Genomic DNA, 18,315 nt, shown 5'->3' with positions numbered 1-18,315 from the left:
CCTGAGAAAGCTGGTGTAGATGTGTTGTGACTTTCCACACTTAGCTCCAAGTCGCTCTGGTTGTGTGCCTGTTGTTCCCATAGAAACCCTGTGCTCCAATAAGAGTCCTCTTTCCAAAGCCTGCTTCCTGAATGACACCTCCTTCGTTACCTCCTCCGAGGTGAGAGCCCGGACCTCGTTCTGTCTCCCTCACCCCCCCCTCCCGGGCCAATTGTAGCCGTCCATCACCCTGTTTATGCGTCATAGATTCATGGGTAACACTTTACAAAAAGGGTACATAACTTAATGAATTAGCATTGTTTGATGCCGTAATAAGCACGTTATATAGTGTTAGTTGCATCTCCAATCCTTAGTAGTAGCTTAGGGTTGGGCTTAACCCAAACCCTAATCCACCACTAGGGAGTGGAACCCTGTAAGTTGAACCCCAAGATAACATATATGTCATAACCTTAGTTAGCATTTACACCTTAAGTGAACATGAATATTCTTAGTAAATGTTAACTAGACCGTTAATTCACTGTTTATCAAATGCTAGTTAATGCCCAGTACTGCATTAACCAATGTGACTAAATGATTAATTGCTGCACCCTTATTGTCGATTCATGTGTTCATGGTATTCATGATACCTGAACCGGATCGACTATATTCTGCTGGATTCGCATGAATTCATGACTTTATATTTCTTGAATACCTTCTGGGACAGATCCTAGATGATTTCCAATTGGCGACGCATTAAATCCCAAAAATGGATGGGATTTGCAAAAACACCTTCGAAAGCAAACTGAAGTATTATACAACTGGAAACGGCTCTATCTAAAAAAAAAAGGTTATCAAATTATATATAGTACAACTGTAATCCACGAGCATCCCAGAAACCTATGCTGTAGCTTTGTCTTTTTTTTTTTAATTATTAAAACCTTCTAAGAACCACAGCAGTATCCGGTTAAATATATTAAATATTGATATGATTAAACAATGGCTCTGTGTTCCCTCACATCTGCCTCGTTCCTCCAGGAGCTGCACTCCGGCAGTCCCTCCCGCAGTAGCTCCTCCCTCTCCTTCCAGAGCACCCCGCCCCCTCAGCCGAGCCCCGCCCCCTTCGGCCAGCCCCTGATGAACGGCCTGGGCCGGGGGGGGCTGTGCGACGGGCTGCTGGGCGGGGGGGGCGGCCACTCCGCCCTGGCCCTGGCCGGGAGTCCTCAGCTGGGCCTCGGCGGCGGCGGCGGCGCGCTGGGCGGCCTCAACGGGGTCATCCAGTCCCCCGCGCACAACGCCCCTCCGCAGCCCGCGCTGCCTGCCCTCCGGCCCCAGCCGCCCCCACTCAACGTCCAGGCTTTGGCCCAGGGCCTTCAGCTGCCCAAGAGCCTGAGCCCGTACGTACCCCCGCCGTCAGTAGCTTATCCTTCAGCCCTCGGAGTAAATGGTCAATCAACGGACTGCATTTATACAGCGCTTGTCTTAACCAGTGGCCAATCAAAGCACATTACAATTATTGCTGTACATTTACCCATTCATTCACACACCGACGGCGGTTTCGGACACGTATGGCGACAGCCAGCTCGTCGGGATCGGTTAGGGGGAGGTGTCTCGCTCAGCGACACCTTGGCACAGAGCCGGGGATCGATCTAGCAACCTCCTGGTTACCAGCCAACCCGCTCTACCTCTCTGTCTGATGAGACGCAGCTAGACAAAAGGCTCTTTGCCGAACTGTCGCCAGCGGTTGTTTGTTTTTCGTCGTTCATAACAGCTGCGTCGTGTTGTGGCTGCTCCTGCTGGATTTGATGTCTGCCCGCAGACCCGCTCTATTTAAACCCATTATTAGTATTAAGTCCCCGGGTTTCCTGGGATCAGGCGGTGTCTGCTGGTGGCGCTGCAGATGTGAGCTAGCTGCTGGGCTACCTGGCTGCTAGTGGGGAGGCAGAAGCTCAGGAGGGAGAGCGGGGTGACTGGTAACCGGAAGGTTGCTAGTTCGATCCCCGGCTCCTCCTAGCTGAGTGTCGAGGTGTCACTGAGCAAGACACCGCCTCACCCTGACTGCTCCCGACGAGCTGGCTGTCGCCCTCCGTGGTTGACTCCGCCCTCGGTGTGTGAACGTGTGAATGAATGAATCGGATTAGGATTCACGTTATCGCCATTTCTTGTTACACCGAATCCGGGCAAAATGTCCTCCTTTATGGTGGTTTGGAAATGTTCACCCTACTGCTATGTGAGCTAGCCACTGGGTTAGCCAGCTACCGTGCAAGCTCGCCAATGGTTTAGCTAGCTACTGGGCGTTCTAGCCACTGGGTTAGCCAGCTACCGTGCAAGCTAGCCAATGGTTTAGCTAGCTACTGGGCGTGCTAGCCACTGGGTTAGCCAGCTACCGTGCAAGCTAGCCAATGGTTTAGCTAGCTACTGGGCGTGCTAGCCACTGGGTTAGCCAGCGACAGTGCAAGCTAGCCAATGGTTTAGCTAGCTACTGGGCGTGCTAGCCACTGGGTTAGCCAGCGACAGCGCAAGCTAGCCAATGGTTTAGCTAGCTACTTGCCGTGCTAGCCACTGGGTTAGCCAGCTACTTGGCGAGCTATCTCTAACTGCATTCATTGTTGTTGATTGTGTGGCAGGTCCTCCATGCTGTCTGAGCAGCAGAAGCAGTTGCTCCTCCAGCAACAACAGCAGCAGCTCCAGCAGTTCCTCACCTCGCAGAACTTCACTCCTGTAAGAGCACACTTCTACAGCCGAACCGTACCTTCACTTCCACCACCCCTACACTGCCGTTCAAAAAGTATGGGGTCACCCAGACAATTTCATGTTTTTCAATGAAAAAACACACTTTTTTCAGCAGTGCTAACATCATTTTGCAAGGGTTTTCTAATCATCAGTTAGCCTTTTAACACAATTAGCTCAACAATGTACCATTCAAACACAGGAGTGATGGTTGCTAGAAATGGGCCTCTGTACCCCGAGGTAGATATTCCATTAAAAATCATCAGTTTCCAGCTAGAATAGTCATTCACAACAATAACAATGTCTAGACTGTATGTCTGATTAATTTAATGTTATCTTCATTGAAAAAAACAGTGCTTTACTTAAAAAAATGACATTACTAAGTGTCCCCAAACTTTTGAACAGTAGTGTATAATATGCAAACTTAAGGGCATCTTTACCGTGTTCCTTGTGTTGGTAAAATGGGCTGAAAAAAATAGTATTGTTTATTTTAGAGTCTCCTTGTTAACATACGATCGCAACCACTTAAGAAAGACGGTATATATTAGCATCCTCTAAATAAATACCATTTACTCTCAAATTAGCAGGGAGCTCATTGCCAAAGGGAATTATAGATGTCCATACTATACACCAACAGGGGGCTTTCACTGGGCTCAGGGTGGAGGAGACAGGGTGGTGATGGTGGAAAACCAGTTTATTTAAAGGTCAATCGACAATGATGCGTGATCTCCTTGTGTGTGGGTCTGGTGGAGCTGGTTTGACCTGTCGGCGTTGATTAGTCAATGCACCACAGGTTTGAAGCCTCACCCAGCCTCCAGAGTCCAATCAGTCTGACTGGGGGCCAGGTGAGGCTGCTTCAGCCAGCCCTCAACCACGCACACTCCACAAGAATGTCATGATTTCCTGTTAAAAGTTATAGCATGTATATTGTTACAGTATAAGTTCATCTCACAGTGCTCAACTGCTCCCCCTACTGGCCGCTCCAGGAACAGCAGGTGGTGGTGTACCAGATGTTGCAGCAGCAGAGACAAAGAGAGCTACAGCGCCTCACGCTGACGGGGGGGCTCAGCTCCACCTCGGCCTCCAACATGATCGCCCAGTCCCCCGTCCTGCTGTCCTCCTCCACCACCACCACCCCCCCGCTGCTGCCTGGTAGTCAAGGCAACGGCGCTGGCCTGTTTGGGCTGCAAGACACTGCACTTCACAAGACCGGGGTGAGTGAGAACCAGCGCAGTGTTATTTATGGTCTAAGTAACTAAAGAACTACATAACAAGAGTTATGGTCACTTTAGTGGGAAACTTGGGAATTGTTTTATGCTATGGTAATGGCCAACTCAGGTGGCCATAACTTTAGTTAGGCAAGGCAAGGCAAATTTATTCAGCACTTTTCATTCACGAGGCAGACTCAAAGTGCTTCACATCGTCATACAATACAACATCTTCATTCAATAAAATAAGTAAAAGAAAAAAAGAGGCAACGTTAAAAGAAAGTGCAATGTATGTAAGATTTAGCAGAAAGCTTAAGCAAACATACAACAAAATGAAGTCAAAATAAAATAGAAAAAAAAAAAAAAAGGCGATTTTTAAAAAGATCTTTGTAGAAAGTGCAATATATTTAATTTGTTATTGTTATGGTCAACTAAAGTGACCATAACTTTAGATATGGTCACTTAGGTTGACCATAATAACCATAACATAACACTGTGATGGTTGGGATATGTTTTAAGTTTGTGTACACCTGGATAATAATTCTGTGTTAAATTTCAGGCCGCAGGCGAGAAGGGTGGCGACAAGAATGGGTAGCTGTTCAGGACGCGGGAGGACTAACACAGGTCGTTGATTGGACGTAGCTTAAATCAGGATGGATCAGGTGCAACTGAAACTGCTGCACCTTGAAGAGCAGAGGTTAACGCTGGTACCTCATGTGAGACTTTTTTTAACAGTCTTCTCTTGTTTTTTCTTATCATCTCTATCTTACGGCCTGTTTTTATGAATGTATCATGGGATGGAGTTCAAGGTGAAGCGTTTTTTCTGTATATTTGTGTTTGTATGTTTTTTTATATTATTTCCGTGGTTCCTCTTCTATTTTTGTGTAGGCAGCTTACAGAGAGAGTGGTCTCTGATTGAATTGCACTAATTTGTCGACTAGACCAATTGAGCAGCTTTTTCGTCGGCCGGGAGCCAATCCCTGAAGCTGTTCTGAGGTCTTAATGGATAAGACCCGCCAATAAGTTTGAACTATATATATCTATACGAGGCCAAAATGCTCCTCATTCGACTGCTCACGCCTTGACCATGGTTCAAGCACCCAACGCCTGGACCAACAGTACCACCCAGCCGGGGTCCGTCTCTGGATCATTTGGATCTTTGATCTCACGTCACCTCTCGAAAACCTCAGAAGTCTTCCTTCTTGACACCCTGCCCTCCCTTTGTTTACACCTCACTCAAAATGAAATTCTATATATTGCTGCGTCCTAATAGCACTTATTGTTTGATTGATAACGACACCACAGTTTTGACATGTTGGCGCTTTGTTACCATCACACTGTTTTGAAAGAATCGTAACCTCAGAAGTGGTTGCCGGGATCACTTTCCTTAACGATTAAATATAGTTTTGGTGGAATTCATTAATTGCTGCATTGCAACAATTGTCTAATTTATAATTCAAATGCCTTTCTGGTGTTAAATTGAGACTGAAAGCTAAACCAACATGTCAAAAATGTCTTCTTTTGTTTAATCCCTTGTAGGAATTTATAGATAAATTATATCCCACATGTTGCTAGTGAGATTAAGCAGGCTAAACCAAACTTTTGCAACTTGTAAGAAGAAATTAACTGTATATCTTAAACCAGTGAGCACTTTGCATATTAGTAGCGAGCAGAGACAAGTTAATCATCCACAAAGTACCTTCCCTGAAGAAGATTGGTACTTACGGGCCAATAGTGGCTGTCAAGTTCCTTGTGTAAATTCGTATTTTGCACTCTGTACAGGGGCCTGTAAAAGAAAGCTGACTTTAAGCTAACATTCTGTTCCTAAGGAATCTCAGAATTGTGTGAATTGTAATGGTTCTTAAAGGTGTTGTGTTTAGGATTTAGTGGCATCTAGTGGTGAGGTTGCGGAATTGCAATCAACTGATCCTCAACCTTCCCTTTCCACCGACAAAAGGTTAGCTATGGTGGCCTGTAAGGTGCTTGTAGTTAGTTCCAAAATGATCATGAATCATCATCTACGACAGTGTAGAGTAGCCAAATGTCAAGGGATGAGGTTCCTTGAAAAATAATTTAGTTTTTAAATCTATTAAACAATAGATCACAGTTTACAAGTAAGATATGATTAGAGATGAGATGATAGATTATGATGAAATTGCTAACTCGACATATCTAGAGCCATTTTGTCCATTCTAGGCTACCATAGAAACATGGTGGTGGAACATGGCGGGCTCCCTGAAAGAGGCCCCGCCCCCTAGGTAGATATAAAGGCTTGTTCTAAGATTACTAAAAGACAACAATTTGTGTTTTCATGGAATATTACACAAATTAAAACAATTTCTGCCAGGTCCATTTCACTAGTTGCCACTGAATTTTAATCGCTGCACTGCTAAAGCCTGCCCGAGAATGGACACTGTTCACTGTTCACACTGAAACCTACACAGGGTAAAGTGAACACAAACTCCAAAAAGACCTAGCGTTGCCCCTTCGGTCTCGATCTATTTCTCCTAAACCGCGTCCTCCATCAGGCCCCTGAAGTCTATGTCGGGTTTAGATTAGTTAAGTTGTTGCTTTATTTTTGTATTTATTTTTACTCAAACTCGTAGATACTGTATGTTTTTCTGCTCAGCATTTCAATGTTAATTTAGCAATACTGGATAGTTAATGCCTTAATGATGCTAGATATGAAGAAAAAAAATCAAGAGCCCAAAGGCTCACTCCTTTCTCCCTTGTTTTTTACTTTGATATTGTCTTTTATACAGGGTATGTGGTGGATTTAGTAACATTAAAGCACTCTTCCACAACCCATTTCTAGTTTCTATAGGCAACAGTGATAACAGTTGAACGATGTGATGAACTGTAGTTGATAAGAAATGTCTATTCATTTTGTATTGTAAGTATATCTTAAGATGATGCAATGTTATTTTTCTTGCTGTGTACCTTGTAGAGGGGAAAAAAAGACTGGTTTTCAAACCGGTCACAAAGCAGTCACGGCATATGCTTTAGCGTTTGCTCTGACTGACTGGCGCGCCGATAAGGAGGGCTAAGCTCACCAGTGTAGCTGTTAACATCTTTAATAACAGTGCAATGCCCATGTAGTTACTGAAATACCCCGGCTGACCTTTACTGGTGTGTTCTGCTGAGGCCCGAGTTCCTAACCCAACAGTTTTACTCTGAAAAGCTCTCCCATCCCTTACAGTCCTTTACAGTGAGGCACGTCTGTCAAGCTCATTGACTGATGAAGGCTAACTTATAGTACCTCAGACTATTCGATTCTCGTCACTCATTCTGGTATATCGTTACATGTGATCTTTACAATATCAATAGTAATCTCCCATACATGTGATGTCTGTATTCCAGATGTGTTTTTTTTTACCTTGTCATCAGGAAACTTCAAGAAGCCTATCATTATGGTAACAAATACTGTAGCAATGACTGAAGGAGAATGTTCATGTCGATAACCCATTGAGCCCACATGTTGACATGCATTTGTGAATTTATGAGTTTGTACCAAGTAGCCTATGTTTTTTTTTTACGAGTTGTTTCACGACCGAAACGTTTGAGACATGTACAAAAGCTTGACTGAGTACTGCAAAGGATTTTTTAAGGGTTTCTTTCCCATGTTGCACTGGGGCATATAGGCCCGCTTGTATAACGTTACCTGTTTTTTTTTTCTTTTTGGGGTTATTTCCATTTAGTACTTTTCTATTTTTTGGAGTAAAGGTTGTATACTATAGTGTATGTTTGTGTAAAACACAGCCGTTCTTTAGGATTTGGAGCTTGGGTAACCCATGTCATCATTGTTGTAGGCCTACTGTGTTTCCTTTTGTGTATATTACAACAGTTCTTAACAGCTGGCATTGAATGATGTTGGACAAAGAATGAGTTTCCATTGGCATTAGAATTGCATGAAATGTGATTTTAAACTCAAATGTATTGCTAAATACCAATTATAACTATGCATAGATTTTAAATGCATTGTTCCCTGAAAAAATCGCAAAGCACTGAATTTTCAAAAGGACAAGCACGTTGTCATTAAACATTGTATTTATTGATCATTGATCAAAAAGGAATTAGACAATATTCTGAGTAATTGCCCCATAGGCTGAATTATTTTGATATTTTTGTGTGTAAAATAAAAAATAATGTATGAAGACAACAGCTTCTCTTGTCAATAAATGTTTTTACCTGACTTGTTTTAGATTTTCACCTTTGGAACTGCAATCAAAGCCTGAACAATGGACGAGCCCTGGTTTTTGATTGAGTGTCTTTATGGTAGGCTAGGCAGCGCAAATAACGTAGACCAGTCGAGGAAAGGTCGTTTGTACCTCATTAGGGGAGGAACTACGGCGATATTGTTTAGGTTAGTTAGGGTGAAACGTGATCTCCCGTTGAAGGCTGGTCTACTGCTTGGTCGCCGTCGACGTCCGACAACATTCCTCTCTGTGGGGAACAGACCGGCGTCGTAAATCAAGTTTGATTCGAGCGAGAGGATGAATGCGGCTGCGCTTATGATCATTGCAGTGCGTAAAGGATTCACCGAAACCTTCAAACAGCAAAGACTTCTTCCTGTTTCCACTTTCATGGTAGGACGCGTTTTGTTATGCATTGTATAAGTCTGTGACCGTCCATATAGTAGGCCTACCACAATAGTTTTTCGTTAAATAACGAGTTTACATTACTGATTACCGCAGTAAAGCCTACTTATTGTAACTATATAGAAATGTTTAGTATAATGAAATCTGTTATGAAGTTCATATAAGCGACATAAAATAAGCGTCTTTCGTTGTCCACTCCTGCTTCCCAGTCCAGAGACACGCCCAACATTTACCTATGGCACTGGTAAGGCCCGGGCCTGCAGGCAGCCCATGGCCCGGGCCAGCGTTCATCTCCGCTGCGGGCATGGATGATGGACCAATGGATTAGCGCTGATTTCTCTGATGTTATCGAGACTGTGATGTGTTAAGCAAATGTGTTTCTGTGTAGATACCAAGCCGCCTCCAGTCGACAGTACCTGTGGTTGCTGCTCGAATACCCTGCAGAGTGAAAGTGTCCGCTGGGAAGCGTTATTCATGGTGCGCATGTGGACACAGCAAAAAGCAGGTGAAGAACTGATGACCGATGAAGTGGACATAATGTAGGCTACTTTATTTGTGACGCGCAGGGCGTCGTTCATAGGCTCCGCTCCTGTACTATGGAAGCGTGTTCCCACTGTTCATTGTTTGGGGATCTGGGCTATTGTACGGAAGAAGATTAGGGCCACATGTGATTATATATTTGGAGTTCTGACTTTAAAGTCAGAATAAAAAGAGTTCTGATTTAATCTCGAAATTCTGACTTTAAAGTCAGAACAAATAAAAAAGTTCAGATTTTAATTCAGAATTTTGAGATTTAAATAAGAATTCTGTGCTTTAAAACAGAATTCTGACTTTAATCTCAGAATTCAGAATTTTAAATCAGAACTCAAAAAAATCACATATGGCCCTAATCCTCTTCCGTACTTTTGAACTACTCGCAATGTATTATTTATTCATATATATACAGAACATATACTGACCTAACATTTTTCTTTTTTGATATAAACATTGCCCATATTTTTGTTGTTATGTATGTTTGGTTGACAGCCCTTCTGCGACGGCGCGCACAAGACCAAAGCGCCGGGCATCCCTCCGGTGCGCTTCACCCCTGAGAAGGACGGACACCTCTTCCTATGCGCCTGCAAACAGACGGGGAACCAGCCGTACTGCGACGGGACGCACCTCAAAGTGATTCTCCAGGACGTGGTCAAGTCAGTGAAGAATGTGTTTAAATCCTGAAGAAAATTCCAATGTTGTCCTTTTCTCGTATGCATGCAGTATACTATTTTTTTTTCTGTACACCAAATGTCAAAATGTTTGTTTTATAAATAAATAATGATATTGATTGTGATAAAGGATTTTAAACAAAAAGTCACCTTTGCGTCCTCTTTGAGCAGACCCGTGATGACGTGATTCCTCCGGAAGTGACCTGTGTTTGTGTACGGCTTACTGCGTGAACCGCGACTTTTTGCACGCAGTATAGTAGTGGTATAGTTTGTGTACTTCTGATCCTCGTTTATTAACCCGAAGACAGAACTCTAGGAGCGTCGTGGCGTTGCTCCTCGATCGGGTTTGAATAGTCTTGGTCCAGCTCCTGTCGGCTTCTCAGAGCATAGACAACATGAACATACTGCGTTCGAGGTTGGACCCAGCATGGATCAGATCAACCTTGAATCCGTGGGGGATGATGACATCTATGTCGTGTTCAAAGGTAGGCTCTATTAACGCTCTAGTAATGTACGATCAACACTGATATGTAGTTAAATTTTTAACAAATACCCGGATTACTTAATGTATCGGTGTCTTCACTCTCCACAGGTCATGCTCTCCACTCTTCCTCCAGAGCCAGTCATTGCCTCCAAGAAGCCTTATAAAGTTGAGCTTGTTGGTGGGAAGCGGTACTCCTGGTGTACCTGTGGACACAGCAAGAAACAGGTAGGAAAGTGTGATACGTTAGTGTTCAGGTTTACTTTGTGGTTCTGTCCCTTTCTGATGTGGCTCAGGAGGTAGAGCGGGTTGACTTGTAACCGGAGCTAGTTTGACCGAGCTGGCTGTCGCCTTGCATGGTTGACACCGTCGTCGGTGTGTGAATGTTAGGCAATGTTGTAAAGCGATTTTTAGTGGCCACTGGTTAGAAACGCGCAGTATAAATGCAGTCCATTTACCATTTACCATTCTCCCTCAAACCTCAGCCTTTCTGTGATGGTTCCCACAAGACTAAAGCCCCGGGTCTGGGTCCCCACCGCTTTGTGCCAGAGAAAGACTCGACAGTGTGGCTGTGTGGTTGCAAGTACACCAACAATCCACCTTTCTGTGATGGCACGCACAAATCGGAGTTCATCCAATGTTCTGCACTGGCTGAGGAGAGTGATGTGAAGAGCTGAGCCGACTACACGCATGTTCCCCGACCATGACCTGGAATTAAGTAGACAAAGGAACATGTCTTCTGAATGAAGACGCACTTCTGAATCGTTGTATCTAAAGCCACCATGAAATGCTGTTCGTATCAAATGGGTGGCAGGCACACTTGTTAAAATAATTGTTATGCACTTTAACTTGATTCCGTCGTTATAAATGTATGTTCTGCAATAAGTATACATTTCAGGAATCAGAAGAAAAAAAACGGTTTGTTTAGTATTTATTCAGGTCTATTCACTTGCATTAAAGCTGAGCCTCATATTTATCAATATATTTGATTTCTTAGCACTGAATGTTTTGAAGATATTACACTGAAATTCTCCAATTTCTTAAACATTTACAAATGTATAAAGGACATCTATAAGACTAACACACTCTTGAGTGTACAGAACTAGAACATTAAAAGCTGTCTGATTAATGCACATTGATTAATCATCGATACACTTAGACAACAAAAAACCCTTCACAGCTGACAAACAGGGTAAGTAAACATTTTATTGACCTAAAACATGCACACGTCTGGAAAAAACAGGTGGGTTCAAAGAAAACAATGAATGGGCATGGATGGAAAATACCACAGAGTTTAATATTTCAGTCGCTTCAATTTTTTCTCCCAGAACATTTGAACAATGACTTCGGCAAGTATCATGGTAGTGCTTGGAGTACAAGATAATGTTTTTTCCAACACGGCGGCACTCGGGTAACATGGACAGATTTTGTGATTGACCGAGCACATTTTGTAATGCAATGCGTTCTTCGTCAGTCGTGGGGTTTACAGTACCAATTGAGTGGTTGTTATGCCACTTTTTTTTTTATACAGTAGTAACAGGAACTTCAAAATGCGATATTTGACGGGGGACTTGTGCCGCAATGCCAACGAAGCATCTGTTCTTCACATCGTCGCCAAATCTGATGAACACTGATGAACCGTTCGGGAAAACAGACCTACATCATATACAATACAAAACAATTATGTTGTATAAAAGATAGTTTATACATATGTATACACACATGCTTACATTCTATACATACTGTACAGTTTGTATGTGTGCATTGTCCTACCCTAACACACATAACCACACGCACACATACACAAGAGTCTATTTGGCTGCATTGTTCAGTCTTCTTAGAGGCGGGACAGTCCTTTTTAACAAGTCTTAGGGAAGCGGCGTTCTGCCGCGGTGCGAACGCCGACGACTCACCGGTCGGCCGCCGTCCTCCTCCGCTACTGTATACAAACACACACACGCACAGACACGCCCCCGCGTGCGCGCGCGTGCCTTTAGGTGGGAGGCGGCAAGCTGCTTTTGTCCCCGCCCCTCGCCTCCCCCTGCGCCGCCGCGGTGCCGTTCACTGTCACTTTGCGGGAGTGGCCGCCGGGCTTGGAGGCGAGGGAGTGGCGCTGCTGGCCATTGTTGCCGGTCGCCGTGGTGCCGTTGGGGCTGGGGGCGGCGGCGGCGGCGGCGGGGGGCGACGGGGTGTGGGAGCCCGCCGGGCTGGGGGCCGAGGAGGCTCTGGAGGGCGCGGCGGCGGCGGCGGCGGCGGCGGCGGCGGCGGGACTGTGGACCTTGTCGCTCTGGGAGTCACTCTCCGAGGTGGGGCTGGTGTTGACGCCGTCGGAGTGGCCCTGCGCTGCCGACTGGGACGCCCGCCGACGCTTCCTGGTGGGTTTGACCAGGTACTGCAGGGGGATGGGGCCGGTCTGTGGGGAGCAGGGGGTCATGAGGTCAGCCCGGGGCTCTGGGGGAACTCAGTTAAGGTGCCACGTCGACGCAACGCAACGGACGGGCGCCTTCAGTCCGCTGACTGAAATCCGACGCAGAACCAGAATCGGTTCACAACTGCGTCGAAGCGTCTGCGTGGTCGTTGCGTCGACGTTGAACCATAACTGAGCCTTTAGTCACCGTTTAGTCGTATTGGATGTTTTTACATTTTACATTTCGGGTATTTGGCAGACACCATCATCCAAAGCGACTTACAATAGGTACATTTGTCTTTTAACGAGAAACAATACTATATCGCTGTCGGTACAGTAAGGATGTTCAAAGAACTATTAGGTTAAAGCATTCCCTGTGTACAACAAAGTTTGCTAGGATAAGGTTTTGTACACATTTTATAGTTGAATATCAGTAGTCTATTGGGGCTGTATTACAAACGATGGCATCATTTAAAAAGGGTGGTAATGAAAGGATAAGTAAAAGATAGTAATATGATTTGTTGGGTTAAAAAGGTGTTGATTTGAATACTGATCATCTGGTTTGGTTCAAGCAAAAACATAATTACCAGATACAAAAAAAATCTGATTCCGTGTGCAATTATAAATATAATTTACCGGTAATAAGCCTCTTCTACTCAGCTGCATGTGTGACTTCAATTACTGAACTTAACATTTAATTATCGCAAAGCGTCATTAAACGACGGTGCCACGATAAATCATAAAACGGTCACTCACTCGTCTCCACTCATAGAAGTAGGCGATGTCCATTAGCGTGTAATAATCCTTCAAAGGCTCATCCCCATACAACACCTCCACCTGCAGAAGACAAGAAATCAACAAACACGTTGTACATTAAACTTAGTTGACACCAAACTTCCAAAATCTCTTCCGCCACAAGTTCCCCATTGCCACGAACTGCTTTGCATTTCCATTAAGTCTGCTAAAACGTTTTCATCCCATAGCGACTGTGGAGTGTGTATGGATGAGGGCTGGTTTAAGCAGCCTCACCTGGCCCAGACTCTGGGATGGGTGAGGCTGCTCAGCTGTTGCACATTGACTAATCAATGTGCCGAGGTTAAACCAGCCATCACCAACCACACAGTCAGGGAGATGCATGGCAGCATTGAGCACCAGGTCATGCATCAATGGCGTCCAACACCACCACCACCACCACCTTGTGTCCTTGTCTGGAGGAGCCCATTAGAAGCCAATTTGGTGGTGTGTAGCAACCGACATCATTCCAGAATTCCAAAGAATGTCATTAAGGAGGAGGTAAGGGGTTAAGAAATCTTGCGCTGGGTGCATACAGGTAGACAGGTGTTGAAATATGAGACTCAACCCAGAACTTTTCAGTTGGTAGTCAACCAGCCTAACCGCTGAGCCATATTCCTCCTCTTCAGATTTAGCTAAATCAAAAGCTTGTTCGAGCACTTTTTAAACATGATGGTATTGAACGGTATTCCAGTCCATTTTATCTGATTTGTTATTGCATGTTTTTAATCAGCAGATAAGGGTTCTATAAAGTATCCTTTCATATTAAAATGATCATCTTTTCCCAAATATTGCAGAAGGCAGATGGAGTTTAAAGACGTGCCTTGTACGCTACAATGACCGCTCAGTCGAGCCGTAGAATCGGTACAAAGAAGGCCAGTGTGTTAAACTGATTGGGCCCTGTGCTCTCCCCTGCCCTGGTAGGAAGGCTTCTGTGGCGAGTCTCTATGCCGATCTGAACACCACTAATGGGCCGTCCATCGCATAAAACCCACCATGCAGTTTATATCACTACCGCAATGAAAATATGAAAGCATTAGCTCGGCCAATCAGTGGAGGCGTATCTCACCCGATAACTGCTTGGAATGTCCATCTTGCTCCGGAGGAACTTCGCTAAGTGCATGACCGACATCGCTGCTGGGCATTGTAGAAAACGCTTGCCGTTGGTCTAGAACGGAGAGACGCAAAACAGTGATAGTCTGCGTCAGTAACATCTCACGGTTGTTGTAAATCCTTTTACTCTATGAAAGGAAAACAAAGTCTTACCTTGTCCCCTTCTGTTTCTGAACGCGGCCTTTCGACATTTCTATGAATGAATCAAGGGAGAAGAAATTAATTACCAACTCGTTCTGCCCTAGCGCTGCAAATACGGACAGAGCTTTTCTAAACATCCAGAGCAAAGGAGCGAAATATTTAGCATCCGAATGATAAGCCAACATATGGATCCTCTAATCGAGCTCCATCATAGTTCCTTCATTCATATAGCAGTTTGATGTGCACCCAAACTCAAATGAAGACAGTCTCCTACTCCTGCCTTGACAGTCTCAGGCTCAAACGTGTGCGATGAGAGGTTTGATGTGCTGCTCAAGGACACGCTATACTATTGCCAAGTAGACTGAGGGATTCGAACTCGCAAGCCTCCAGCTGCCTAATCTGATCAGAGTCCTTAAATGCTTCCAACTGTTTTTAAATATGCATGCGTTATTAAACGTCTATGTACCTGTTTAATATGTCTATAATGACTGCAGTTTTACTATTGTCCTTTAACAGACACTTCAATCCAAAACAATTTAGAGTAGATCCAGATGGCTGTCACTCAGGACCAGGTAGGGGTAAGGCATCTTGCACACAGATGCCTTCAGCTCCTCCCCAGACATTAAAGGTTCGAAACCAGGGTCTTTCGTCGGGGGGTTCAACGGCCTCACCGAGAGGCCCTCTTGAAACCTCAACAAGAGACTACCCTGGGCCTCGCCAACGGGGCTACCCTGTGTCCACTTCATGGACACACCCGCACTCACTTGTTCCTCTCGTAGAACTGTATGGAGAGGCTGATGATCTCGTCCTCCGCTATGTTAAACGTCTCCACCACCTCGCCCGGCTCCAGAACCCGATTCTCTGCGTAGAAGTCCCGCCTCCGTTTCATCTCATCTGAAGTCAAGACACACAGAGGAGATGTCAACAGTCGTTCATCAACTCAACGCTGCCACGTATACTGTGCTCTTACAGTATCGGACACACTATAAGAGGCACCCTTATTCCATGTCTTAAGGCCTAGTGTTGCTTACCTTTAAATAACCCAGGAACCAGTTTGTAGACGATGTCTTGTAGTGTTTTGTCCGCTCTGTGAAAAAGGTCAGTTTTCAGTGTCAGTACTCGGGTCATAAGTTGAGACATTACCGGCATGAAGAAGTAACAGGCAGGTCACCGTCTTACCTTATGCTTAGCTGTGGGCATGTCTTGTGTACCTGGACGTCGCATCGAGGGCAGAACTTATTGGTCTCCAGAAAGGTAACAATGCATGTTTTACAAACTGGAAGAAATATGAAAGAACAGGGGAGAAATGAAACACTTTTCAAGAACGGACACGGAAATGCATAGATTTAAGTATGAAGTTGAGGTCAAGTATAAATAACAAAGTCTCTGACAAATGAGAATGCATAATGCCTTCATCAAAATCATAACAACTGATTATATGGTGTAGGTCATGAAGTAAAGTGCCATCCTTTAAACCAGCTACCATTTAGAAAAAAAAAAAAAAAAAAACGGGTTATTGGGCCCTGTTTAGTATATGTGACACGTGTATAGACATTTCATATTTAAGGCTAAACACATTCTTAAATAAACAATGACGTGCATTTAAAAACGTACATGAGTGTAGACACTCCACAATAGTTGTGGCATCGATGAAGTAACCAGCACACAGTGGGCAAGTGAGATGGGGATTGAGATCTGTGATTTTAACACAGTCGGGTTGCATTTTATCCATCTGTAGAGATCTGCAAAGGAACAAAACCACCATTAATGCAACAAAAAACACCCCAACACAACACAGCATCACCCCATGAACATGCTCGAGCTGTGGCACTGAACATGTTGTGTTGGTTGTTCACTGTGATAAATAAGGCTCTCCCAAAGTGACCCAGAGTGGTCTGCTGCACGCCCTCAGAATCAGAATTACTTTTATTACATCTTATTGTACAAGTACACAAGAGTACAATCCTTAGGTTTGGTTCCTCAACAACCACATAGCAACAATACAAGAACAACCTTGGAACAACAATACTGTTCATCCACAACAATGGTGGTCGATTGACGACCGGGAGAGTAGGAGATATTTTTTTTAACAGTTATGATATTCCAATGTACATTTCGACTCCATTCGGCCAGATTGACTGGTTCTGGGGTCTGTGTAAGAGTGGACTATTCAGCTGCCCCTGTGTGGCCTCAAATCGTGCATCACCACTACTTTGCCAGCGGAGCAACAAAGAGCCTTTACATTTCGCCAGTGCGTTTCGTTGCAATCGGGCACAAAATAAAAAACACACGCAGTGTAAATAATTATTTCAGAGTTGGGAAAGCAAAAAAAAAAAAGAATCGCATTGATACACAAAGCAGCCATCTTAAATTCACTGACAGTGTTGTATCAGAGGCGAACAAGAGAGGTTCAAAATGTGACACCGTGCGCTCCTCTGTGCGTAAATCCCCCACGCCGTGCACAGTGTTCACAAAATAACCCCTTAACCAGTATGCATACGTACCAGATGAGACACATAAGTACGCAATTCCACCCCAGCAATAATCCAGGTAAATGATTTGGACTTGGTTTAGAATTTGCAGCAGCAGCGCCAGAAAATGGCTTTTTTCAGCACCGCCAGAGGACTGCCCATTTTGGATCACGTGACATTATTTTGTCGCCTCTTGCAAGGGGGCATGCAGGCGGGGGTCCACCTCTAATACGTCCATGGTCCACCTCCATCCACACGGGTGGACGTTGTACCATGGGATCATCTTATCATGCATTTACTACGGTGCAAAAGCATGCATTATGATATGCACGCAGCATCCCCGACAGTTATTATTTTTTTTCCCCTGGTGGTCTTCGTCGGGAGGAGATGTTGGGTATTGCCGCTGCTGGCTGGGGAGTTTGTTTGCAACACCTTAATAAATCTGTTACCATCGAATCATCGTTTAATAGTGGTTTATTCGTGTGATTCCGCATCGTCGATTACTTGCTTTCGTTTTTTTGTGATAACTAATTTCTGATGTCAAGTGATGATTGGTAGTAGTGGTCGTTTTGGGGATGTATTTGGTGTTTTGTGGTGACACTCCCATTAATTTCAACAAACGTATCCTGGCTGTTGCCTGGTTTCTTTCTTATTATTCAAATATAAACTTACTTAGAAAAGAAAAAAAAAAAAAAAAAGGAGACGCCAGCTACTGCTCCCAGTCAGACCAGTGTCTGGTCGAGACGCGTGCAGTGCCACCTTCAACCTGGTGGGGGCGCACTTTACTCTGGATTGCAATCACGGGCGCCATCTTGGGGAGACCCCAAAACGCCAGTGACAACAATCTCAGGCGCATCATTATGGGATTACTCACCTCCAAATAAATAAGGGCTCGGGTGATCTAGGTCTGCAGTCAGCCACCTACCGGAGGGACCAAGGGCGTCCAGCGAGTCCTCCGCGCCGCCCTCCGCAAGCCAGTCCCCGGGTTGTGGAGGTCTGGATGGCCGGCTAGCCGTCAGCAGCCAGCTGGGTCTGCGCGGCGCTCCTCTCCGGACTCGACAGTGGCCTGCTCCGGAGGAAGGGTGGTGACGGCGCACTGCAATGCAATCGGATCGTCGGTCCCGTCTAAAGACACCATCTGAACCAAGAGTCTGCGCGTCGGACGACGGGAGCGCGATGCGCTTTAATCTCGT

The 18,315-nt window shown here is 44.9% G+C and overlaps 4 protein-coding genes across 5 annotated transcripts in view; 3 read left to right on the top strand and 1 right to left on the bottom strand.

Annotated features, from left to right (window-relative positions):
• Positions 1-8,073, top strand: part of LOC115540560 (protein AF-17) — a 30,609-nt gene extending 22,536 nt beyond the window's left edge. The window contains exons 17-21 of the mRNA XM_030351972.1: positions 84-160; positions 1,015-1,373; positions 2,604-2,697; positions 3,693-3,920; positions 4,474-8,073. Of these exons, the coding sequence (XP_030207832.1) occupies positions 84-160; positions 1,015-1,373; positions 2,604-2,697; positions 3,693-3,920; positions 4,474-4,509 (794 nt within the window). The 3' untranslated portion in view covers positions 4,510-8,073. The remainder of the gene's footprint in view (positions 1-83; positions 161-1,014; positions 1,374-2,603; positions 2,698-3,692; positions 3,921-4,473) is intronic.
• On the top strand, positions 4,680-9,866 carry LOC115540555 (CDGSH iron-sulfur domain-containing protein 3, mitochondrial). Its single transcript, XM_030351965.1, has 3 exons — positions 4,680-8,500; positions 8,901-9,017; positions 9,539-9,866. The coding sequence occupies exons 1-3, from the start codon at positions 8,408-8,410 to the stop codon at positions 9,728-9,730; spliced, it is 402 nt and encodes a 133-aa protein (XP_030207825.1). The 5' UTR covers positions 4,680-8,407; the 3' UTR covers positions 9,731-9,866.
• Positions 9,867-9,919: 53 nt separating this feature from the next.
• Positions 9,920-11,331, top strand: LOC115540558 (CDGSH iron-sulfur domain-containing protein 3, mitochondrial). The gene is made up of 3 exons (XM_030351970.1): positions 9,920-10,202; positions 10,310-10,426; positions 10,684-11,331. Exons 1-3 carry the CDS (start codon positions 10,113-10,115, stop codon positions 10,873-10,875), a joined length of 399 nt encoding a protein of 132 aa, XP_030207830.1. The 5' UTR covers positions 9,920-10,112; the 3' UTR covers positions 10,876-11,331.
• A 53-nt stretch (positions 11,332-11,384) lies between these two features.
• On the bottom strand, positions 11,385-18,314 carry LOC115540546 (polycomb complex protein BMI-1-A). Of its 2 annotated transcripts, none has more exons than XM_030351956.1 (9): positions 18,048-18,314; positions 16,266-16,393; positions 15,831-15,927; positions 15,683-15,738; positions 15,416-15,545; positions 14,664-14,703; positions 14,467-14,565; positions 13,362-13,442; positions 11,385-12,611 (listed from the first exon to the last, which is right to left on the bottom strand). In XM_030351956.1, exons 2-9 carry the CDS (start codon positions 16,381-16,383, stop codon positions 12,192-12,194), a joined length of 1,041 nt encoding a protein of 346 aa, XP_030207816.1. In that variant the 5' UTR covers positions 16,384-16,393; positions 18,048-18,314; the 3' UTR covers positions 11,385-12,191. The 2 variants fall into 2 exon arrangements, with proteins under 2 accessions (XP_030207816.1, XP_030207814.1); XM_030351954.1 differs by lacking the exon at positions 18,048-18,314 and adding an exon at positions 17,156-17,300.
• Between the last annotated feature and the right edge of the window lies 1 nt (position 18,315).

This window comes from Gadus morhua, chromosome 3 (assembly GCF_902167405.1).
Source record: "Gadus morhua chromosome 3, gadMor3.0, whole genome shotgun sequence".
NCBI classification, from domain to species: Eukaryota; Metazoa; Chordata; class Actinopteri; order Gadiformes; family Gadidae; genus Gadus; species Gadus morhua.
This window is presented reverse-complemented; position numbering and strand designations above follow the sequence as displayed.